The following is a 23,776-nucleotide window of genomic DNA, read 5'->3' as shown; positions in this document are numbered from 1 at the left end:
CTCACTTTTGTTATAGATGTGCACTGTTCAATATGGCACCTACTAGTTACATGTGACTCTTGATCACTTGAAATGTGATTACTCTCAAATGTGTGTGTTGTGAGAGTAAAATACAGACATCGCACAGCAAAGGAAATAATCAGCAAAACGAAAAGCCAACTTAACTGATTGGAAAAAATGTTTGCAAGCCGCATATCTAAATAAGTGTTAAATATCTAAAATTTATAAAGAACTCATACATCTCAGTAGTAGAACAGCAAATAACCCAATTAAAAAAATGAGCAAAGGACCTTACTAGACATTTCTCCAAAGAATACTAAGAATGGTCAACTGATTATGAAGGTACTCAACAACATTAATCATTAAGGAAATGCAAAACCACTGTGAGATATCATTTCCTACCTGTTAACGTAGCTATTATCTAAAAGTTAAGAGATTAAAAAATGTAAGGAGTGTGTAGAAAAGGGAATACATTTACATTATTGGTAGGAATATAGATTGGTACAATTTTTATGGAAAACAGTTTGGGAATTGCTAAAGAAATTAAAAATATTACTACCAGTTAGCTCAGCAATCATTCTTCTGGACATATATCCAAAGGGAACGAAATCATCACCTTGTAAAGATATCTGCACTCCCACATTTGTTAAAGCATTATGCATGATAACCAAGACATGGAAACAAACAGATAAAGAAATTGTATATATGTATACAATGGAATATTCAGCCTTCTTTGCAAGAAGGTGATATGGGCATATGCCACTTGGAGGACATGTTAAGTGAAATAAACCATGTGCATAAAGAAAAATATTGCATGATTTCCCAGAGTGAATAAAACAGCAATTACCAAGAGGGTAGAGGGGGAAAACGGGGAGATACAGGTCAGAAGTTACAAAGTAGCAGATGTGTACTATGAACAAAGTCTAGAAATCTGATGCATAAAAGAGAACTCAGCTAATCAAATTGTATTTGGGATTACTGCTGAACGAGTAGATTTTTGTTGCTCTTACCACAAAAACAGACCAAAAAAAAAAAATGGCTAACTATGTGAGATGATAGATATGTTAATTTGCTTCACTGTAAAATCCATTTTACTGACTGTATGAATCACATAATTTTTGTATGCCTTAACTATACACAATAAAATTTATTTAAAAAAAGATTTCAAAGACTTCCTACAAAAAGGTAAACTATCTTACTGGCTTTTTAGTATTCATCCCATGTTGAAATGATAACAATTTGGATATATTTGATTAAGTAAAGTAAACCATTGGTAAAATTAACTTTACTTTTTGCTTTTTAAATGTGGCTATGAGACTATTTAAAATCACATATATGGCTTACATTTTATTTCTTTTACATAATTTTCTAAACAGTGCAAAACAGATTTAGGAATAATGTAGATTTCAAATATTTTTGTTTATATTATTATATAGCCTTTTAGACCATATTATTATACAGGCATTTAGGTTTACCATTAACTTGATGACAAATATTTTTGATCATCTCTTTGATTAAATCTGTCTCCTAGGATTTATTGATTTTTTTAAAGACTAATTTAATTACATTAATTTTCCATGTTATAGGAAAAGGAAAAAATTGCTTGTAAATCTTTTCATAGCTAACCATTGACTAGTAAAATGTTCTTCTGGGTTGGTAAAAACCCAAATACTTGTTGTACTGGGTAAATGTATTTACTTTCAGCTGTTTAATGAAGTGAGAGGCCTTGAGTTTTGTTTGGTAAAGATGACCTTTCAATATGCAGTTTCATTGGGCCACTGTTTGATCCAAAAAGGTGGGGGTTTTCCTCACTCAAGAATTGTTTATGACTGCTAATTTTATTGAGCTCATAATCCCAGAGGCAGTTAGTGTTCTTTATGTTATAATTATTCGGTGGGTGTTAAGTGAGGAAAAAAAAATTGGTGTTGTTTTGTTCTCTGGGTTACTGTGTAACACCAGTGACCTGCGATTTGGAAAAACAGAGCAGAAAATATTACTGGAGGTTCCTATAGTATTTTTTTGCTAATTTTCAGACATAGTTTTATGTATGAACAAATGGGTATAAATTCTGTGTATGATAGGGAGCCTTTTAGACATGTTTTCAGAGAAACCTAGATGTTTTGAGGCAGAAAGATTCCTTGGAGAAGAAACCAAGAACTGTATATTGTTTGATTATTGCTAAAGATTAATATTAATTTATACATTAAGATTCTGTATAAAAGAAACTGAGCTGAGAATTTTTGAGGATGGATGAAGTATTTAGTTTAACATGGTTTTAAATCAAATGAGTATATGTTCCATTTCCCTCATGTAACTCCTTTGCTTTACATAGCTATATTAAACACACTTGTACTTGTATGTATATATGCATATTTAGCTTGCTTTTTCATAATTTAATGTCTTAGTCTGCCCTTCCTCCCTTCCTCTTCTCCCTTTTCCTGTTCCTCCTGCCCCCTTCCTCAGTCTACCTCTTTCAATTTTAAAAGATCTCTGTCTCATTCTTTTAAACTTCTGCATAGAATTTGATAGTATGAGTTCAATTTTTCTTTCTCTTCCTTTTTTGGATATTGTATTGTTGATGTGAGCCTGTTTGTGCTTCATTACTTTATGAATTGGCAGTTCACAAAGAATATGACCACTTTAAAAGGAGTAGTGTTTCTTGAAGCTATGTAGCATTTTTAAGAGTGTAGCTTATCTACCTGTATTATGAGTAATAGCACAGGGTTTATTTTCATAAAGCTATGCTCTGGGCACAGTGTTTTTATTAGGGTCCTTCTGCCCCAACCATTTTCCTTTTCCTTTCAACTCCTATTTATCTTATAGGTCAAAACACTCCTGAAAAATTAAAAAAACAAAACAAAGCCATGGGCTGCTATTAAGTTAGCTTTTTCTTTTCCAGTTTTCAGTTTCTCCTTAATTTTTTTCTAGAATCAACTAACTGTATTACATTTTTATCTTCTTAGTTTCTGGGCTGATTTCAGGTTTTGTATCCTTATTGTGTTATCTGTTTTTTTAATTAAATTTCAATACTTAAATTTAAAAAAAAAATTTAAATATATTGCATATATTTTCAATTCTAAATAATAATGACAAATAATAATTATTTGTCAGTTACAAAGTGATGTTTGGATATATATACACACATAAATATATACATTGTGGAATGATCAATACATTTATTTAATAATATAATAATACATTTATTTAATAATATTAAATTATTACTAATTTATTTATTAAATAGTAATAAAATGTATACACTTTTAAATTTTAATAAAATGTATACACTGATGTATACACTGTATGCATAATTGTATTCTGGATTAAAGTACACTATTAAAGTCTATGGTGGAGCTGGGGCTGTGGCTCGGTGGTGGACTGCTCACCTAGCAAGTGCAAGGCCCTGTGTTCGATCCTCAGCACCACATAAAAATAAGTAAAATAAAGATATTGTATCCAACTACAAATAAAAAGTAAATATTTTTTAAAAAGTCTATTGGGGAGATAATACTTTTACATAATAGTTATGGGGGGAAAATTAACAGTGATAGAAATATCTTGGAAGGATTTTCAGGCATGAATGAGGTAACTTAAATTTTGGAAGTTCAGGAAATATTTCCTGGAGGAGAGGGAATTTGAGAAGTGTGAAAAGTTTTGGTAAGATTTGACATGGAAATTTAGTATTGTGTATGTATACTAGAAGGAATAATACATAGTTTATAAATTAGTAGTTCTATTTTATAGTTTTTTCCATTATACGTTTTGAGAGTCTAATTTAAAATTTTAGTTCATAAACTTTCACAGATTTATATCAGATTAGATTGTTACTTGTATTTTAACTACAGTTATCTTTTACATAGGAACCTATTATTTTATTTGAAGTTCGTGTCTCCAGACTAAAAGACAGGGGGAATTTTAAATACTATGTATGTCGATCTATAACTTTTTTCAAATCCTTTTTAATGCCTTCGTGGAATAAAATAGAATTTATTGTATAGCCCATTTTTCATATTTTTCTAATTTTATCTTTGAAACTACCTAATATTAAGGCTGATTGAGAAAACATGTTCTTAGAGAAGCAATTTTTAATCTAAGGTTGCACAAGTTTCACGGTGGAAGAATCTAGTAGATCTTTGAATGTCCCTCATCTACTTACATTTTTTCTGTAATCTGATTTCACATCTTCTGCATATATTGTTGTTGTTGTTCTGTGTGATGCTGGAGATTGAATCCAGGGTTTTGAGCGTGTTAGGTAAGCTTTCTACTACTGAGCTATGACCCAAAACCACCTCTATATATTTGATAGATTTATCTTTTAATTTCTTTCTTAATCATTGGCAAAATTATTAAGCTTGTTTTAAGGGACAGAATTTTTTTTTTTTTTTTTTTGTACTGTAGGTTAAACCCAGGGGTGCTTTACCACTGAGCCACATCCCCTGTCCTTGTATTTTTTATTTTGGGACAGGATCTTGCTAAGTTCTTAGGACCTTGCTAAGTTGCAATCCTCTTGTCTCAGCCTCCCCAGTTGCTGGGATTACAGGCATGTGCCACAGTGTCTGGCTGTCTTTATCAAATTAACATGCAGGTGATTTATACTTTGCTTTAATACTGAGCCCAGCACTATTCCCTTCCTCCTCTTGTGTGTGGGGAGTTGCATTGCAGAATCACTGCCTTAACTCTGGCCAGTAAGGGTTCCTTCTGTTGTTTGTTTCGAAGACTTTGAATTGTAAGACGTTTTGGGTCATGTACTTTGGCCAGATGTTCAGGTGTGCTCCCTCTTTTTACTTTTTCAGTGAGATCCAGTGGGCTTGATACCTGTGTGGTGGATAACGTCATATTTCAAGCTCTTACAATTTTTCTGTTATTATTCCTTAACTACCTTACAAGACTCCACAAATTATAAAAAGTATTTAAAAAGTATAATGGATTCCATTTGATTCTAAGAGGATTCATTGGTAATGAATCATGAGATCTGGTTTCTTGATTAAAGATGAACAGTCTCAGAAGTTTTATTACAGTGATATGTATAGAATGTTTCACCACATAAACAGACAAAGAAGTTATGTATAGTTTCTCTTCTACTTAATTAATGAATACTTACTGGTGGCTTGACAAATGTATGAACCTTTCTCTAGCTCCAAAACCAAAAGGACAATTTAGGGTTTTAACTCAAAGAAGTATTGAAAAGGAACTTCATAGAAACAGGCTTTAAATGTCTAGGTCCTCTTTTTAGTTTTTGAGTTGTTGCTGAGTAAATTATTGTTAATTTCTATAATGAGATCTCTCCATTAATTTGGTTTTGATGTGTTCCAGACCAAAGGAAAGAAAGTCAGAATTAGGATATTCAGAGATCCATTTGGAAAGGTCATATTCTCAGCAGTATGAATTCCAGATGAGATTTTTTTTCTTTTTGGTTTGTAAATAGATTTTCATATGGACCTGCACATTATTCTCTTTTTCTTTTATTTGTTATCTGTCTAAATAAATGAATGTATCTAATTCAGAGTGGCAAAGCAATCTTCTCTTCCAGGCAGTTCCTCTGCTGTGTGTTGGATAATGCTAGTTTACTTGGTTGTTGTTACCACATTTGAGTTTATGTTGTCTTTAATGAAAATAAATGGTGTTTTCATAAGGAAACAGATATCCTGGAGGGAAGTTTTAAGTGTTCAGTTGCCCATGATTTTCACCTAGTTCTCAGAAATTTGACTTAGATCTATTTATCATTATTTTATTATAAGTTTCTGGGAGATGAGAACATAGTTTGCCTTTGGCTTCTGACAAAGCAGAAACAAATTTAGGTTTGTTAGCAAATGGTAAATGTGAAAAAAGAGGAGTGTTTCATCTCTACACAATGTATTGGATTGTCAAATATTGATTTTATGTGAGGATGGTCACAGCAACACCTGTTAAATGACTGTGTCTCTGCAAGCAGCTGGTTGCATCTTTGGCCTCTTCTGCCTTTTTTCTCCATAATATATTTGTGTAACCCTGGAATACTGAGGTCTAAGGAGCTTTACAACAACCTTTTCAACAGTCATCGTGTGTGTAGACAGTAGGACTGCTCTTTCTTCAGATTTTCTGGTTTCATCAAAGCCACATGACAGGATCCTTCAGATATTAGTGACAGAGCGTACTCTAGTTGTGAAACCCTTATATTTGTCACAAATATCACTTTTCTTAGGATCATGAATTTCCTTTTGTTGTTAATCACTCCCACAACTGTAAGGAGTGTGGGAAAGAACACAAATCAGGAGACATTGAAGAAGTGTCAAAGCAAGAGAGTTGTCCTTGAGAATTGTCTCTTCTTTTCTCTTTTATAACTTCATTCCCCAGAATTCCTCCTACTTTCCAAGGGGTCTGGAGAGCTATTTATTTTGTGGGACTTGTATGTAATTTTTGCTTAATATAGTGAAAATATACTTGAAATTTCACTTCCATGATTTTTTCTTGGAGATCCATGTGTGATTTACTTTCTTATTGAAAAATTATGAAAATGTTTATAAAACTGTGTCTGTGTTAGGAATAGTACATTTTTTGGGACCTGTAGCTTGAAGACATTTGTTAAGTTTAAACCCATGTATTCAGAGAGTAGCTCTTTGCTTTTCAATCTTGTAAAGGTTACTAGCAGGGGAGGCTCATGAAGAAGCCCTCCTTTTAAACTGGTGTAAGACCTAGAATGTTAGGACTAATGTAAAAGAACTGATGCATTCTGCTTTTTTTTTTTTTTTAAAAAAACTGTTGTCATCAGTTTTTTGAACCTTGAAATTTTGGCTTGATCTTTAACAGCTGCATGAATCCATTGACTGGTTAGACCACAATTTATTTAAACCTTTCCCCAGTTTTGATTATTTTGATTGCCTACACTGTTCACGTTCCTAATAGTGTGCCTGGGGATCAAACCCAGGGCTTGTGCATGCTAGGCAAGTGCTCTACCCTTGGGCTACATTCGCATCCCTGATGAATATATTTGTAATATATATTTTTCCACACTTCTAATATCTCCAAGAATACTACACTAAAGGATATGAATTAATTTAAGGTTAAAGATATGTTCTTCCAAGTTACTTTCTAGAAGTCATACTAATTTACTAATTACATACTAATTTACATACTAATTTAATAACCAAAGTTTATATGGTTATTCAGAGTCACAAAATTATAGAGAAGTTTTTTTCCCCCCCTCCCAGTGCCGGGAGTTTGAAGCCAGGGCTCACTCATGTTAGGTGAGCACTTTAACCACTAGGTTACATCCTCAGCCCTGACATGGATATCTTTTTTAAAAATATTTTTAAAATTGTGGATGGACACAATACCTTTATTTTGTTTTATTTTCATGTGGTACTGAGTATAAACGAAGTTCCTCACCATATGCAAGGCAAGCACTCTACCACTGAGCCACAACCCCAGCCCCATGGATATCTTTATATCAATAAATATGGATCTACATTAAGATATTTTATTGCTGCATAGAATTCCATCACATGGTTGAACTTTTGAATAGATATTTAGGCTATTTGTTTTCCAATATTATAAACAATACTCATTCCTCTCTCAATCTCTACTGCCATTATTATGGTGAGGCCATTTTGCTTGCCTATCTTATATTAGTCCCCTAATTTCTTCATCTTTTCTTGCCCATAGTCTGTTCCCATAGTAGTTGACCTTACCCACTCAATTCTGGTGTTTTCTGTCATACTACTTATGAGCAAGTTGAAGTGTAGTTGAAATGGAATGTTAGTGTTTTGGGTTTTATTTTTTTGGTGGTACTGGAGATTGAACTCAGGAGCACTCTACCACTGGGCTATATCCCCAGCCTTTCTAAAAATTTTATTTTGAGACAGGGTCTTGCTAAATTGCTGAGGCTGGTTTAGAACATGCGATCCTACTGCCTCAGTCTCCCAAATAGCTGGGATTATAGGTGTGTGCCACTGTGCCCAGCTGTTCTTGGCGTATTTAATGTGGGTGTAAAGCTAGAATAGCCACTGTCATTTCATAGACAATTTAATTTTTGTTTCTTCTCCATTAAGGGACTCCCTCCTGCCTCCCCCCTCCCTCCTGTGGTTGTTGAACTTAAAGCAAATAAATATGAGCTGAGGATGTGGCTCAGTGGTAGAGTGCTTGCCTAGCATGCATGAAGCATATAAACATAATTAAACTTAAGATAAGATTAGAAGTCTTATCTTACATACACTGGTTATGCTTTTAATTTTGCAGGTATTGCTTAAGGTGATGTTTTGATTTTCTGTACTTGGAAGGTTCTAGTCTGCCTTCCCCTGCTCTTTTCCCCTTTTATTTTTCCTCCCACTCCCCTCCTTTTTCCTCCTGCCCTTTTTTTCTTCCTTTCTTTATTAAAGCCAGGATATAAGCGATGCTCTTCTTGGTTTAAATTTTTAAGGCTATTTTGCATATTTTTTTGGCTTGCTAAGTAGGATATAGTCACATACCGCATAACAGAATGTTTCAATGATAAAGAGCATATACAACAGGGGCCCCATAGATTATAATGGAGCTGAAAAATTCTTATTACCTGGTGACATTGCACCTGATTTAAGGTCATGGTGTACTGTGTTGTCCATGTTTGTGGTGATGGCGCTGTAAAGAAACCTAAAGCACTGCAAAGTCATACAGAACTATAGCACATACAATATGTATAGTACAGAATATACTTTAATAAATACCTGTGTTGCTGGTTTATATATTTAGTATATTTTTATTGTTTAGAATGTACTCGTTCCACTTTCAAAAATTAAAGTTTACTATCACATGTTTCAATAGCAGCATCCTGTTTAGCATGTCTTTTACTGTATCATTTTATCTTATGTTTTATTTAATCTTGTATGTTTTATTCATCATGGCTATACCATATATATGTACCATATGACTACGTGTGTAGTAGGCTGTATAATGTAGGTTTGTATAAGGATACCCTATGATGTTTGCACAACCAGTGCAATCAACTAATGATGCTTTTCCCAGAAAATATTTCTGTTATTAAGTGACATGTGACTGTAGAGAGTAATACGTTGTTTTGTGCTACTGATTGGTTATGCTCTAGCTTAACTGAGTGAAGGTGTGCATGTAAAATAGCTCTCAATCATAAAATATTTGAATTTTTATAATAATTCATTGTTATTTTAGAGAAAACGAAAGGTATTTTAGATTATATTCTCGGTGGTTATCAGACTTACTATGGGTGATTCACGAGGCTATTTACTTAAGTGGAATGGTGATAATATTGCCCAGCTTTTCTAAACCTCTGTGAATCAGACCCCTTTCCTTTACCTGGCAAATAGGCAGAGAATGAGAGAATAGATGAATGAGTGACTAACTTGTCTGCTGACTCTTGTTAACATGGTTGAACTGAAATTTAAGTATATCAAGCCCTGGATGTGCTTTAGAAAGGTTTATGGATAAATTTTTAAGCTCAAAGGTAGTTTGACTTCACTAAAGTTAAGCAAGTGTGCTTTAATTAGAATTGTTCTGTTTCAGGTAAGTTAAAAAAAATAAAAATAAACTAGCTTGGAGTAAACAAGATGGGGAATTTGTTAGGAGGCCTTTAACCTGTTTCGCGGAGTGCAGGAATAAACCCGACTGATCATGGGCCCCACTTGATCAGGTGCCCACGGCTGGCCTCGTTGGTCATAGCCAAGAATGTGAAGCCATCTAATAAACATATCTGTGCTCATTGGAGGCCCTTGAAGGGTTGGATGAGCCGTCAGTTAGTAGAGAAAATGAGCCTATAGTGAATGGTATGGGCATCCTCAGAGATCCCTTCTCTTGCTTTAAATAGTGGATTACTTGCTATATTTGTAACCAGGAACCTCTAAGTTACATGTTGTAAAGTTTATAATTTCAATTTAATATATTTATAGAAAGTAAGGCTAAATCTCCTCCCCTCTTGCCTTTTAACATAGCATTGATTACTTTTATTTTTTGGTGGGAACCAATTAGGAATAGCCCAACTCCTGGATCATATGGCCTTAACAAATATTGGTAGTCAAATGAGTGAGTCCTTGAGAGGAAGTAAGACCCACTCATGTGGTTTTGCATACTGAGTTTATAAAGGAAACCTTCCTGTTCCCTCGACCTAATCTTCATGGTCATCTTTTAGATTTTTTAAAAAAATTTCTTTTGTTAATAGACCAAATTGAAAAGCCTTTTCTTTTGTGAGTCACTGAACCAAATAAAAATTTGTTGAGGCCCCTTTGAAGTACATTTTTAGGGTTTCTAGCTATCTAAGCCTTATGAATATATAGAAATTCTTTTGTTGTGCTAGGGATGGAACCCATGGCCTTGTACATGCTAAGCAAGTGCTTGATCACTGAGCTATATACCCAGTCCTAAAAAGACATTTAAGACCAATTTTTAATGGGAATTTTTTAAAAAATATAAAATATAGCAAAATTTTAAAGTCTTAAATGAATGGTTAGATATTGATAAGATAGTACACCTTTAATATATAGCTAGAATTTGACAATTCCTTACCATGTCTGCAAACCCACTGTACACAGCATCTTGTCTGGAGCTACCATAGCTTCCTAAGTTATCTCCTTGCTTTCCTTTCAACCTTGTACAGTGTCTTCTCCAAAGGATGTGACTTAAGTTGGAATTCTCTGCTTAGAGTTGATTCTCATTTTATAGTAAAATCTGAAATTCTTTGTGTGACCTAGAAAGTCCTGCAGGATTTGACTTCTCTCTCTTTCACCTGGATTCTTGCAGCACATACCCTCTTATTGTGCTGCGGCCACATTGACCTCAAAGCACACTTACTTTAAGCTTTTGCACTTGTAGTTTTCGTTGTCTGAGCCTTCTTGCTGGTCGTATCTGTATTTTAGGGTTCTGTGAAAGTTCACTTATCAGAGAGACTTTCCCCGATTACTCTCTAAAAGAGCATCCTTCATCACTTTTCTTTTTTTTTAATTTAAAATGTTTTTCATTGGTGGGGAGTGAACCCAGGGCTTCACATGTGCTAGATAAGTACTCTACCATTGATCTACACCCCACTTCTGTTTCTTCTTCATAGCACATATAACTCAACAGTACATATTTGTTATCTGTTTTCGCTTGTAGACTTGAAGTTGCATGAGCGCAGGTTTTTTTTTTTTTTTTTTTTTTTTTTTAATTCTCTCTTGTATCATCAGTACCTGGCATATAATGGGTGCTCAGTAAATATTTGTGTAGTTGGGTTGGTGTATTACAGGCCTGGCAGTGGTAAATGCAGGGGGGTGACTGTTGAGTTCAGGAGATGGAAAGGAAAAAGAATTACTAGCATCCCAAAGCTTTTTTGTACTTTTTCTAAAGCTGGTAGAAGTAGTTGCCTTATATAATTTAGAAATTGATATTTATCAAAAAATATTTGGTTATATTCCATGTAAGATGAAGATGACGACTTTATGTGTAAGAAAGCAGCCTCTAAATCAAAAGAAAATGGAAGATCTACAAATAGTTATCTTGGAACATCAAACATGAAAAAGAATGAAGAAAACACTAAGACCAAGAATAAGCCTTTATCACCAATAAAACTTACACCAACCTCAGTGCTTGATTATTTTGGAACTGGAAGTGTCCAAAGATCGGATAAGAAGATGGTAGCAAGCAAAAGAAAACAAGTGAGTGTTCCACATGCAAGAAAGAATTTTCAGATGATAGCCATGTACTGATGTTAATAAGAGGAGAAATTAGGATGTTATAAATGGGTCAGCATGTTTTATTAATGAAGACAATTTTCCTGTGATTAGGATAAAATGTGTTGCCCTCATTTTAGAGGACAAAGAAATAAGATACTACGTAATTTTTCTTTATACTTCAAAACAGGAAAAAGGTATGAAGACTATTAGAAAAAGTTATAGTTCTTAGAATTTAAATTGTTTTCTCATAATACAAACTCATTTTACTTGTGACTTCAACCAGACAAAATTAGATAATAGATTTGTTCCCAAATGAAGTCATAAATACATCCCTTATGAATATGCTATATTTGACCTTCTCTACTGGAGTTAGATTCATCTTTTTCTGGCTGTATAGAAATTATAGCTTAGTCAAAGCAGCCTCCTGAGTTAAATTAACCTGCCCAGTAGTGTGTGTTTGTTGATTTCATATTAGTGCTTCCATGGGACAATGTGATCATTCTTATGTTGATTTGCCAGTAAAGTTGACATTTTGGCTGGTGTGGGTTACAACTATTACTGATATACTTATCTCATTGGTGTGTTTAATCAGCTATTATAGTCAAGAAAAAACACCTTATTTTTAACTTGTTTTATGCTGATACTGTTTAATTTTCTTTGAAATACAGCCTTCACAGAATACAAATGATTCCATATTAAACGATGAAGTCATCGCCAAGCAATTGCAACTTGATGAAGATGCAGAGGTATTGGCATTTTACTTAGGTATCATTAATAACTTGATGTTTTGATGTGCTGTAGCTAGGCAAGCAGTCAAGATAGTTCTAGTTTAGTTTTGAATTGAGCTTTATTGGAGATTATGTGTAAAGTAAGTTAAAATCTAACATATAAAACTCTAAATATCTATAAACTCTAAATATCTATGAGACCAAGGGATAATTTTACTTTAAGATTTACCCTTAGAATTTTTTTTTTTTTTGGCTGGAGAAGTACTGGGGATTGAATTCAAGGGCACTTGACCACTGAGCCACATCCCCAGCCCTTTTTTGTGTTTTATTTAGAGATAGGGTCTCATTGAGTTCTTTAGTGCCTTGTTTTTGCTGAGGCTGGCTTTGAATTCACGATCCTCCTGCCTCAGCCTCCCAAGTCACTGGGATTAAAGGCATATGCCCGGCTCTTAAGAGTTCTTTAGTGGGAAGCTCCTTTAATATATTTAAAATAACTTAATTTGCTCATATCTCCTGTTTTTACTATGAGCAATCTCATCCATTCCTGTGTTTGTAATTATTATTTATATGCTGATGACCCCTAAATCTGTCTCCAGTACAGAGTTCTCTTTTGACCTCCAAACACTTAGCACAGAGTAAATGCCTAATAAATGTTGAATGAATATAAGTGTTTCAAATACAAAAGAACACAAACATCTCAGTATGTTGATTGTTTTTACAGCTGGAGAGGCAATTGCATGAAGATGAAGAGTTCGCCAGAACATTAGCCATGTTGGATGAGGAACCCAAGACCAAAAAGGTGCATTATAATGGGCTGTTTGCATTCTGAATATACACTATAGATCAGTGTTTTGTATATTCTAGGCTCTGGAGATATAGCCATGAGTGACTTTTCCAGAAAGAAGTTAAATTTTTATAATTTATAAAAATGTTTTTGGAGAAATTCATTGGAAAATTTGTTTTTCCTAAAAGAAGAGTGCAAGAACACAAAAATCCAGAATCTTTACAGGGGGCTTTTATGTATTTGTTCAGGGAATAATGCTGATAGGACATAAATTTAGTAACTTTAATTTTAATCACTGTCTTTTCAGCAAGCATAATTTTGCTGTTTTTAAGCTGACTTTAAGATCTATATTAGGGCAATCTTAAAAAATAATCAGTATATTTTTGGCATCAAAAACTTTTTTTTTTTTTTTAAGTAAGAATCAGTGCTGTTGTCGTTGTTGACCTCAAACTCACAATCCCCCTGCCTTAACCTCTTCAGTGGCTGGGACTATTCATGATGTTTTCTTTCTTTCTTTTAAAAGCACTGGATCTTTAATAAATTAGCTTTATTTCTAATCAATCACATTTTGGTTTTATTTCTGATGAATCAGTATAATTGTCAGTACCAATATCTGACTGTTTGCCAGGCACAGAGGGCACACCTGTAATCTCAGTGGCTTGGGAGACTGAGGCAGAGGGACTGCAAGTTCAAAGCTAGCTTCAGCAACTTAGTGTGAGGTCTTAAGTAACTTATTTGAGACTCTGTTCCAAAATAAAAAAATAAAATAAAAGGACTGAGGGTGTGGCTCAGTGATTAAGTGATCCTGGGCTCAATCCCTGGTACAAAAAGAAAGAAAGGAAAGCCTTATACATAAAGGTATTCAAATTATAACAAATACTATATTATCCCATTTATAAAATGAAATTTTGAGGGAGCAGTGGAGATATTGGATATTTTTCTCTTTTGAGAAAGTGCTTTTTAATTTTTCTTTAAGCTTTAGTGTGTTTTCATTTTATTTTGGTTTACATTTTAGTTTTGAACTGCATAATACAGTTTGAGAGTTGAAATAAAAGAAGCAAACATAGGCTTCCATTTCCAGTTTGGCAGGTTGTTATGTAATGTAATAATGTTTTATAGATGTATTTTTACAATCTTTCATCTGTTTCCTTATCTTCATTTTATCTGTAAAATGAGGTTAGAAAACATGCTTCATTTGCTGTAGAAATGTTGTAATTAAGTAAATGACAGTTTACTGTAGTGTTTTCCTAGTTTGGAAGGTGACCCTTGAATTTAAAAGTAAAACTTTAATTCACAATGAATTTTGTGGTAATAATGTTCCTATATTTGTCACACTTGACACTTTTTAAATCTGTTTAGGCCCAAAAGAACACTGAAGAGGGAGAAACGTTTTCATCTGCCCAAGCCAATTTAAGTAAACCAGAAAAACATAAATATTCTCATAAAGGTAATACTAGTAGAAGAAAGTAAGAATGCTTATCTTTGTAGAAGAGAATTCTTAGAATTCTCTTAAACATTTTGATAATTGTATTAGGTAGACATTATTTCATGAAACTATTACAGATGCTCCTGGACTTATGGTGGGGTTACATCCCAATTAACTTAGAGTTGAAAATATCATAACTTGAAAATGCATTTAATACACCCCTTTTCCAAAAGTATAGCTCAGCAACACAGTACACTGTATTTTATAGCTGCTTCCTCTTGAGGAAGTATCTTATTGCATATTTCTAACTCAGGGAAAGCTCAAAATTCAAAATTTCAGGTACATTTTCTACTGAACGCATATTGCTTTTGCACAGAGTAAAGCTGAAAAATCAATTGAACCATCATAGGTCAGGGATCATCTGTATTTTGAGAGCTCTTTGGATACTAGCTGGTGGAGTATGCCTATCTGCTCTAAGACTGTTATGATAAATATGTTATGGCTCTTGGCTTCCTGTTAATTTCCAATATATTACATGTGGACTTCAGTATATGAAGACAACTAAATGCTTTGAGCTTTTCATGTTATAGTTTTAGAGTTGACTTACAATTGTCCAGGTCATCTGAAGGTCTTCTACTGATTGTTTTGGGGTTTATTCTTTAATGGCCTTGATATCAAACCAACTGCTAGTGTAATCATCTTTCTTTATTAGTGGAGGATTGGTTTCAGGACCCCTGAGGATACCAAAATCGTTGGATGCTGAAGTTCCTTATATATAATAGAATAGAATTTGCATATAACTTATGCACAGCCTCCTGTATACTTTAAATAATCTCTAGATTACTTAAAATACTTAACACAAGGGGAATGCTACATAATTATACAGTGTTTAGAGAATAATTACAAGAAAATATCTGTACACATTCTGTACAATTTTTTTTTAAAAATGCTTTTCTTAGTGTATTATAGTTATACATAATAGTTGGGTTCATTTTGATATAATCATACATTGCATGTAATTTAATTTGCTCCATTTCAGTCCCTTGGGCCACCTCTTGCCTCCTCCTTTCCCCCATTTCCCTCCTCTATTCTATTGGTCTTCCTCTTATTTATTAATGTATTTATTTTTAATTGGTGTTTCATAGATATTCATAAAGGTGGAATTCACTGTGGTATATTTATACATGCATATATCATAATATTGACACAATTTTTAAACGTTTTAAAATATGTCTAGTCCATCTGTGTTATTGACACAGTTTTTTAAAAAATATATTAATTTATTTATTTCTATGTAGTGCTGAGGATTGAACCCAGTGTCTCATGCATCCAAAGCAAGCGCTCTACCACTGAGCTACAATCACTTGACACAGTTTTAAAAAATATTTTTGATTCATGATTGGTTGAATGTATGAATGTGGGACCCCCAGATGTGGAGGACTTACTGCATAGATGATCTTAATCCTATGAGTAAATCTATTTATGAAGTATCTTTTGGTCTTCACACCTCCGAATTTTGAGCTTGCCAACCATAGAATTTTTATGTGGCATATTCTAGTCAGTAAGTTTCTCTGTGTAAATTTCAGAGCACATTTGTGGTGTGATGTTGTTTACAATATTATAGCCAGAAATGAGTAGTTTGTATTTAAAATGACAGACAAATCTCTTAATTTGAACTGGTTTTTTAAAGAAGCAATATGTAAATGTTTAATTTTTAAAAATAGATATGCCATATAAGCTAAGAAATGAAAATATTAATGTTTTGAAATCACTGTGTTATACTATGTACTACTAAGATCATTCAGTTGAAAAGAAAAAAACAAATAAACAAATGGAGTGTTGATATTGGGTGTTGTTTTCCAAAAAGAATAATCATAATCTTTTCTTAAACAGAACAATTTTCAAATGCAAGAAAGAGCTATAGTCCTAATAAGCCAACTAAGTGTGAAAACTCAAAAGAATCTCAGCAACATTCCAAGTCATCAGGAGAATCCTCTTCTCCAAAGGCCAGTTCTAAGTTGGCACTTATGAAAGCAAAAGAAGAGAGTTCCTATAAAGAAACAGAGCCTGTGGCCTCAAATAGAAAAGACAGTGCCAATGAGTTGAAAGGAGAGAAGAAAACTCCTAAGAAAACCAAAGGTTCTCCAGCTAAAAAAGAGGTATGAACTTTCTGAACAGTATGTATCTCGGCTAGCTGGACTCAGTGGTGCGCGCCTGTAATCCCAGCAATTTGGGAAGATGTAGCAGGAGGATCACAAGTTCGAGGGCAGCCTCAGCAATTTAGTGAGACCCTAATCAACTTAGCGAGACCCTCTCTCAAAATAAAAAAAAAAAGGTCTGAGTAATATAGCTCAGTGATAAAGTGCCTCTGGGTTAAATCCCCAGTACCAAAAAAAGTTTATTTTGGGGCTTTGTGGTTATCTGAGTTTGATTGCTTTCAGATTTTATTTTCAACTTCCAATCATTACAGATCTTTTAAGATACTATTTAAGGGCGGTGGTGAGTGTAACTCAGTGGTAGAGTGGGTGTGTAGCATGTGCCAGGCCCTGAGTTTGATCCCCGGAAGGTACTATTTTATTTTAAACTATTACATAATTATAGTTAAGTTAGCCAGTATTTATTGTTAATATGTATCAGGTATTTTGCTAATATGTTATATATGGTATCTCATAATATTTACAATAACCCTGTGAAATATTTTCTTTTATTATTCAAGTTGTAAAGGTGAGGAAATGGCTGAAAGAATTTAAGTAACTTTTATAAGATTAACCACATAGTTAAGTGGCAGAGAACTCAAGACAAAAATAGCAGTGCAACATAGTGGCTCCAAACATAGGCTCTGGAGCAAGTTTCCAATCCCAGCCCTACCACTGAGCAGAATTGTGACCTTGATCTGGTTGATTCCCCTCTCTATACTTCGAGATAATAAGAGTACCTAATGACTCAATCTGTAAAACCACTTAGACCGTGCCTGGGATATAGTAAGTGCTGTGTAAGTTGTAGCTAGTATAATTATAAGAATTTTTGTTTGTATTTGTCCTGAAGTTATTCCTTTTTTGTTCTCATATGATAGTGTTGAAGTACTGAAATCATTTCCAAAGGAAAAATGGTAAAATAATGAATGCTTTTCAAAAGTTTTTTTTATATATATATATATGGGAAGCTAATGTTCTTTTTTGAATCTCCAATTTGGAACACTTTAGATTCATAATGAGAAACCATTGTTCCTTCATGCTAGGCACTTATCATTAAAAGCAGAATACTGTCTATTTTAACTGCTCATCATCATTGCTTTTTAGTGCAAAACCATGAAATGGTGATGATTTTGAAATGCTTTTGTTTGTGGGTAGTGCTCATAAATACGCTTAAAGGAGCAATTAACTTTTTGGTCTCAGATTTTTCTTCACTAAATACTTATCTGGTAGATGAATGTTTTTCTTCAGGCACACTAAACATGTTTAGTTTACAGAGGATGTGTATTTTTATGAAATAAAAGGAAATTTTTAATGATATTATTACTTTTTTTTAAACTGTTACTCTTTATGAAAGTTTTCAAAGTTAGAAAGAACTCAGAACTTTTACTTAGTAGTTTTGAGAACATCAATGTTTAGTAAATTCAGTTGATCTCAAATAAATCTAACTTTGTAAATGGGTATGCTTCAAAGTTATTTTATAAGTTGTTTATATTTCAGATTTTTTCCCTAATGAATTATTGTTATAAATGAATAACATTCCCATGATGGTATGCATTGGACTCCCTTGTGAAACTTGTTAAAAATATGGTTTCCAGGGCATGTGGTGTGGGCAGCTATAGTTTAATAACCAATGTGTGGAGCCATTGTTAAAAAGTAGGGTTAGATTCTATATTGGCTTATTTAACTCATAACCAAATGAGCTTAACTATTTTATTAGTTATATCACTTATTTATATAGAAATGTTTTTTCTATTCTCAAAGGGATTTTGGATTGCTTATAAGTTAAAAATAATATAAAATAGGAAGTAGAAAAATCAATAAAGACCATCTAGTAGTGGTTCTTAAATCAGAACCTAGGACCCTCCCCTCCCCTCAGGTATACCTATCCTAGCCATTCCCCAGGATATTCTGAGCTATAATAAAATGGTAAGAGCTCTTGAGAGAGCTAGATAGGAGAGGTTAAACACAGAAGGGATAATGGTGGCACACAGAATTTTAGTGTTCTTTGAATTATCTAGGAATAAACAAGGCCGTAGGTAAACACGATATCTTCTTGGGTTAACAGATTTAATTGTAAAGGAATTTATCTTTCTGTAAATAATCATGGATTTAACATGGAATAGAATTTAAAATCCACATGAATTTCTAAAATAAAATAGTTTCCATTTCCTTACTTAGAACTGGCAACTTGGCTTATGCCCTGGATCTGCCCTGAGGTATGTGCCTTTAGAGAGAGTAGACTGTTTTGAGAAGGACCGATGCAAGGGTTTGTAAGTCAGGCATCCTGGAGTACTTACATAACTCAAATTGTTATTTTCAGGATAAAACACAGAAGTGTCTTTAATGTTTATTTCTAGGTATGTATTTTTAATTTTACATGAATTTTGCATGACTTTATTCAATTTCCTTTTCTGCTCCTCAAAGTCTGTAAGTCCAGAAGATTCTGAAAAGAAACGAACTAATTATCAAGCTTATCGAAGCTACTTAAATCGAGAAGGTCCCAAAGCTCTGGGCTCCAAAGAAATACCAAAGGTAAAAGTATTGAGCGAGTATGCCACCTCTGCCTTGTGGGTCCATGTGTGCATTCAGTATGCTTACAGTAGCAGAGTAATAATGAAAAATTAAAAATAGAAAACTAAGCCACAACTTTATGAATGAGTGATGTTTTTTCATATTATGAATCTCTGCCTGATACTTAAATTCCTTTAAATAACAAGTAGCCTGAGAAGGGCTAGGCTCTGAGAATACACTGGTGAGAAGACAAATGCCTTTGCCTTCATGCACTTATAGTTTAAGGGGAAAGATTAAATAGATTATTACTTATTTGTAATTATATGGCCATGATGGAAAAATCCAGGGTTCTCTTAATATAATAGAAGAAGTAGGACCTGGGTAGGACATGAAGAATACATGGCATTTATACATGGGGGCTTTAAGAATGAAGGGGATTCACAGGTGTCATGGGGTTGTGATGGCATGGTGATCTGGTCAGAGGGGCCAGCATGTGTGATGTGCTTGAAGGCAGAAGGATCTTGCATGGCATGTTTGAACAAGCAAAAGAAAACTGATACCGTTATAGCAAAGTGACCAAGGAATGAGAGGGACTATATCTTGTGGGGCACCATGTTTCAGGCTTCTGTGTAAGAAAAAGGTTGTAAGTGGGGACTGACTTGACCAGATTGCATATGTTAAATAGCACTGTGGCTGCTGAGTCTGGGGTGCTATGGCAAGGCAGGAATAGAAAGGGGAAGATCAGTTAGGAGCTGTGGTAGGAAATGATAGGCCTGTCTGAGGGAGCAGTGAAGGTAGACCTGAAGTGGTTTCAAGGGAAGAGGTAAATCTGCAGGACTTTGTGGTAATTGGAAGAGGGAACTGAGGAAGAGTGAGCATAAGGATGGTCTCCTGGTTATGAGCAACTAGGTGAACACTGGTGCTACTGGAGCAGAGCCAGTTTAGAAAGATGTGGATGAGTTCATTGCTGGTCATGCTGTTTTCAGTGTCTGTGCAGAGATGCTGAGTAGGCAAATATGTATGTAGCAATGGAGCTTAGAAGTCAAGACTGGATGTAAACTTGGGCATTATTCGTTTAGGTAATATTTGAAGGGATTAATATTATCTGAGAGTTGAACTGAACGGGAGGAGTAGGGGGCCTTGTCCCCAGTATCTTTGGGAAGTAGAGGGGGGTGAAAATCAAAAGGAGACAAAAAAGAAATAACCACTAACATAAGAGAGAAGTCTTTCAAGGGTGGTATTACAGAAGCAAAGGCAAGAGAGTACTTTTAAAATGATAAGGGTGGCTATTAAGTCTGTCATGTTAAGATTCTAAGAAAAATGAGATGGGAATTTGTCATTTCACCTAGTGACATGAATAGTGGTCCTTGGTGACCCTAGCTAGAGCAGCTTCATTGGATTGATTGAGGCAGTGCCTGATGAAAGTGGGCTAAGGAGTGAGTGTGGGAGACAAAATGGAGATAGCACATGTAGCTTTGTATACATAACGACAAATGGAGATTAGTAGTTCCCCTAATAAAGAGGGGCAGAGGATGGTACAGCTGTGGGGTGGCAAGGGGAAAGGGGTAAACCTGGAGGGGCTTGTGGATTGTACAGGAAGCTATAGAAAGATGTTAGTCTAGTGCCCAGGCATGTCACTGAAAGACTAAATAAGCCACTAATTGAGAGGACTTTTGGAAAACTGGTGTCCTTAGGTGACAGTGGGTTTCAGTGATGGAAAGACTGTGGAGGGAATGTTGGAAAAGAGATTGAGAAGAGGTTTGCTGCTCCTGGAGTAAGGCCTACAGAGGAGTCCTAGAATGGAAGGGCTGGGTAAGGAGGCTGGAAGTGCTGAGGTTGATAAGCAAAGAGACATTCAGAATCATTGTGGGGGATTGCTTAGGAAATAGCAGATGATTGGGGTTTGAGTTATAGGGGCTTCCATGTGGTCTGTTCCAGGGTTATTTTGAATCTGTCAAGAAGGAAGTACCTGTAGTATTGCATTGGCTCATTTCAATCCTAGAACTGTGGGCCTTGAAGGGACCTTGAGATTTTATTAGTCAAACTTTTTCTTTCTAGCCAAATTCATAGCTAATTTTTTTTTGTCTTTTAAAAAATAATTTTCACCTAGATGGGAAGGATTGATCTTGTGGTAGGGTAGTCTTTGAATTTTGTGTAGTTGCTTTTCAAGCCTGTTTTAAGTTTGTGTTGATCTCAGTTCTTTACTCAAAGAGTAATAGTAGCCTGGCATGTTGGCACATGCCTGTAATACCCATGGCTTGGGATGCTGAGGCAGGAGGATCACAAGTTCAGAGCCAGCCTCAGCAACTTAGCAAGGCTCTAAACAATTTAGTGAGACCTTGTCTTGAAATACAAAATAAAAAAAGGGGGTGGGGATGTGGCTCAGTGATTATGCACCCCTGGGTTCAATCCATGGTTAATAACAAAAAGATAAAACAGTAATAGTAATTTGGCGTGTCATGTGTGATTTTCATTTTGCTTGGTTGTATAATTTCATTAATATATTGTTAAAATAAAAGTCTATAACATATATAGACTTATATAGTTGCAAATATGATTATGTCTTCTCCATCCAGCTTCCTTTGGCCAAAATGCCTTAGATTATCAGTTATCTTTCCAATCAAGGAATAATATGATCTTGCCTTTAAGCTCCTGCCAATTGTTGGATTTACTGTCCTAGCATAGTCAGCAGAGAGAAGGGGAGGTTCCAACCTCATAAGATTTTCATAATTAACTTTCCCTTTTTAATAATAGCAAGAGTTTCTGTGGGTGGATTGCATTTGGTTGTTTGAAGTTATGCAAGTTGATTAACTAATTGAAATATAAAAGAACAAAATGGAAAATTGCATGAATGGGTAATTTTAATGAGTTTTGCTAAGAGAATTGTTTTTCTTGGAGCTCATTTAAAAAAAATTGAAAAACGTTAGCTACATAAGAATTTCTGAGGATTTAGTTTCAGGTTCTGCTTATTTGCTGTAAATTTCCAGCCAATTTTTCATGCCAAGGTTACTTATGATGTCAAATGAGAAAAATCAGCTTGCTGAATTTTTGATGCCAAATATTTCTTTGGAAAGCTACCATGTAATTTCTTCTCTGTGTGAACATTTTTGGTTTTTAGGGAGCTGAAAATTGCTTGGAAGGCCTTATATTTGTGATCACAGGAGTGCTGGAGTCCATTGAACGAGATGAAGCCAAATCTTTAATTGAACGTTATGGGGGAAAAGTAACAGGAAATGTCAGCAAGAAAACCAACTACCTTGTCATGGGTCGTGATAGTGGACAGTCCAAGAGTGATAAGGTGGGTCCTGCTGTGCCCCCCCGCAGTGTGGGAGCCTACTTCCTTGGCATGCTCTTGGTGTGACTGTGCGTACTAAGTAATGCCTTTATATAGAGAGTTAAATGAGGGAAAATATAGGAAAAGTAATTTCATTTGTTATTTCTTCTCTGTATAGGTGCTGTTGGCTTTGACTCCAGGCTCTTGGTTTTCCAATTGAAGGCATAGTTCCTGTTTATTTGATTTCCTTAGTGTCTTCTAGTTAATAATAATTTTTTTTTTTTTTTTTAAGATAGAGAAACAAATGCAGTTTTCTTTTTTCTCTAGCTCTAAGTTTTCCTGTATATGTCGTGATATACTCCATCCTAATTTTTTTTTTTTTTTTTTTTACTGGAATCTCTAAGGGAAGATTGAGGTCTGTTAGGTTGGATTGTGTTTAGCTCCAAGTAAAAGAGTATCCAACTCAACTTGTGATTCAGACAAACTGCTGCTTATTTTCCTCACCTGACAATAATCTCAGAGGTCAGCAGTTGGCTCAGTAGCTGGGCAATGTAGCCAGGGTAGTGCCACCTTCCATTGCCATCTTCCTTTAGTCCTCATGCCTGTCGCCTTATGATTGCAAGGTAGCTGCATTCAAAGCAGGACAAAGGACACAGGGGCAAGATGTCATAATAGCTGTGAGTGGCCTGACAGGCATCTTCCCAGAAACATCTCCTGTAGAGTTCCACCCAAGCGTCATTGGCAAGAGCTGGCACATGGACATTCAGAGCTCTAATGGAGGTTGGGGAGGAGCAGGAATTCTCTGATTGCCTTAGACCAGACATACTCCATCACTTGGAGATGGACACATTGCAGTTGTGCTAGCAGGGAAGAAGGTGGTGGAAGATGAGTATGAGTCAAACATAGGAGAGGGTGTGAAGAACTGGACCTAGATCCTGGTGGCTTTGCCCTTTTCTGGGAGGAAAGATAAAGCAGTTCACAAAAGTAGTAATGTTAGCTGGGTGTGATGGCCCACACCTGTAAACCCAACAATTTGGGAGGCTGAGGCAGGAGGATTCCAAGTTCTAAACCAGCCTTAGCAATTTAGTGAGAACCTGTCTCCCCCCACAAAAAAAAAAAAATAATAATAATGTGATACTTCAGCTGTTAGCATATCACTCTTAAGGAGTTTATCTATCATTTTCTACCCCCACCCCCCTTCTTTCTTTTTGGCACTGGGGATGGAATCCAG

The 23,776-nt window shown here is 34.9% G+C and overlaps 1 protein-coding gene across 4 annotated transcripts in view; it reads left to right on the top strand.

The window, feature by feature from the left end:
• Rfc1 (replication factor C subunit 1) overlaps nt 1-23,776 on the top strand; it is a 110,704-nt gene that overhangs the window by 26,657 nt on the left and 60,271 nt on the right. For all 4 annotated transcript variants that reach the window (XR_009227133.1, XR_009227131.1, XM_046450607.2 and 1 more), the window contains exons 5-11: nt 11,377-11,609; nt 12,296-12,373; nt 13,077-13,154; nt 14,499-14,586; nt 16,459-16,724; nt 19,185-19,292; nt 22,390-22,569. Coding sequence is in view for 2 of the 4 variants with exons in the window: in XM_046450607.2 (XP_046306563.1) it covers nt 11,377-11,609; nt 12,296-12,373; nt 13,077-13,154; nt 14,499-14,586; nt 16,459-16,724; nt 19,185-19,292; nt 22,390-22,569 (1,031 nt within the window). In the remaining 2 variants the exon portion in view is untranslated. The remainder of the gene's footprint in view (nt 1-11,376; nt 11,610-12,295; nt 12,374-13,076; nt 13,155-14,498; nt 14,587-16,458; nt 16,725-19,184; nt 19,293-22,389; nt 22,570-23,776) is intronic.

Source organism: Marmota monax, unplaced genomic scaffold (assembly GCF_021218885.2).
Source record: "Marmota monax isolate L192 unplaced genomic scaffold, Marmota_monax_Labrador192_F-V1.1 WCK01_AAM20220418_F8-fsc00025, whole genome shotgun sequence".
In the NCBI taxonomy this organism is placed as follows: Eukaryota; Metazoa; Chordata; class Mammalia; order Rodentia; family Sciuridae; genus Marmota; species Marmota monax.
Note: the sequence above shows the minus strand (reverse complement) of the source record. Positions and strands in the feature narration are given on the sequence as shown.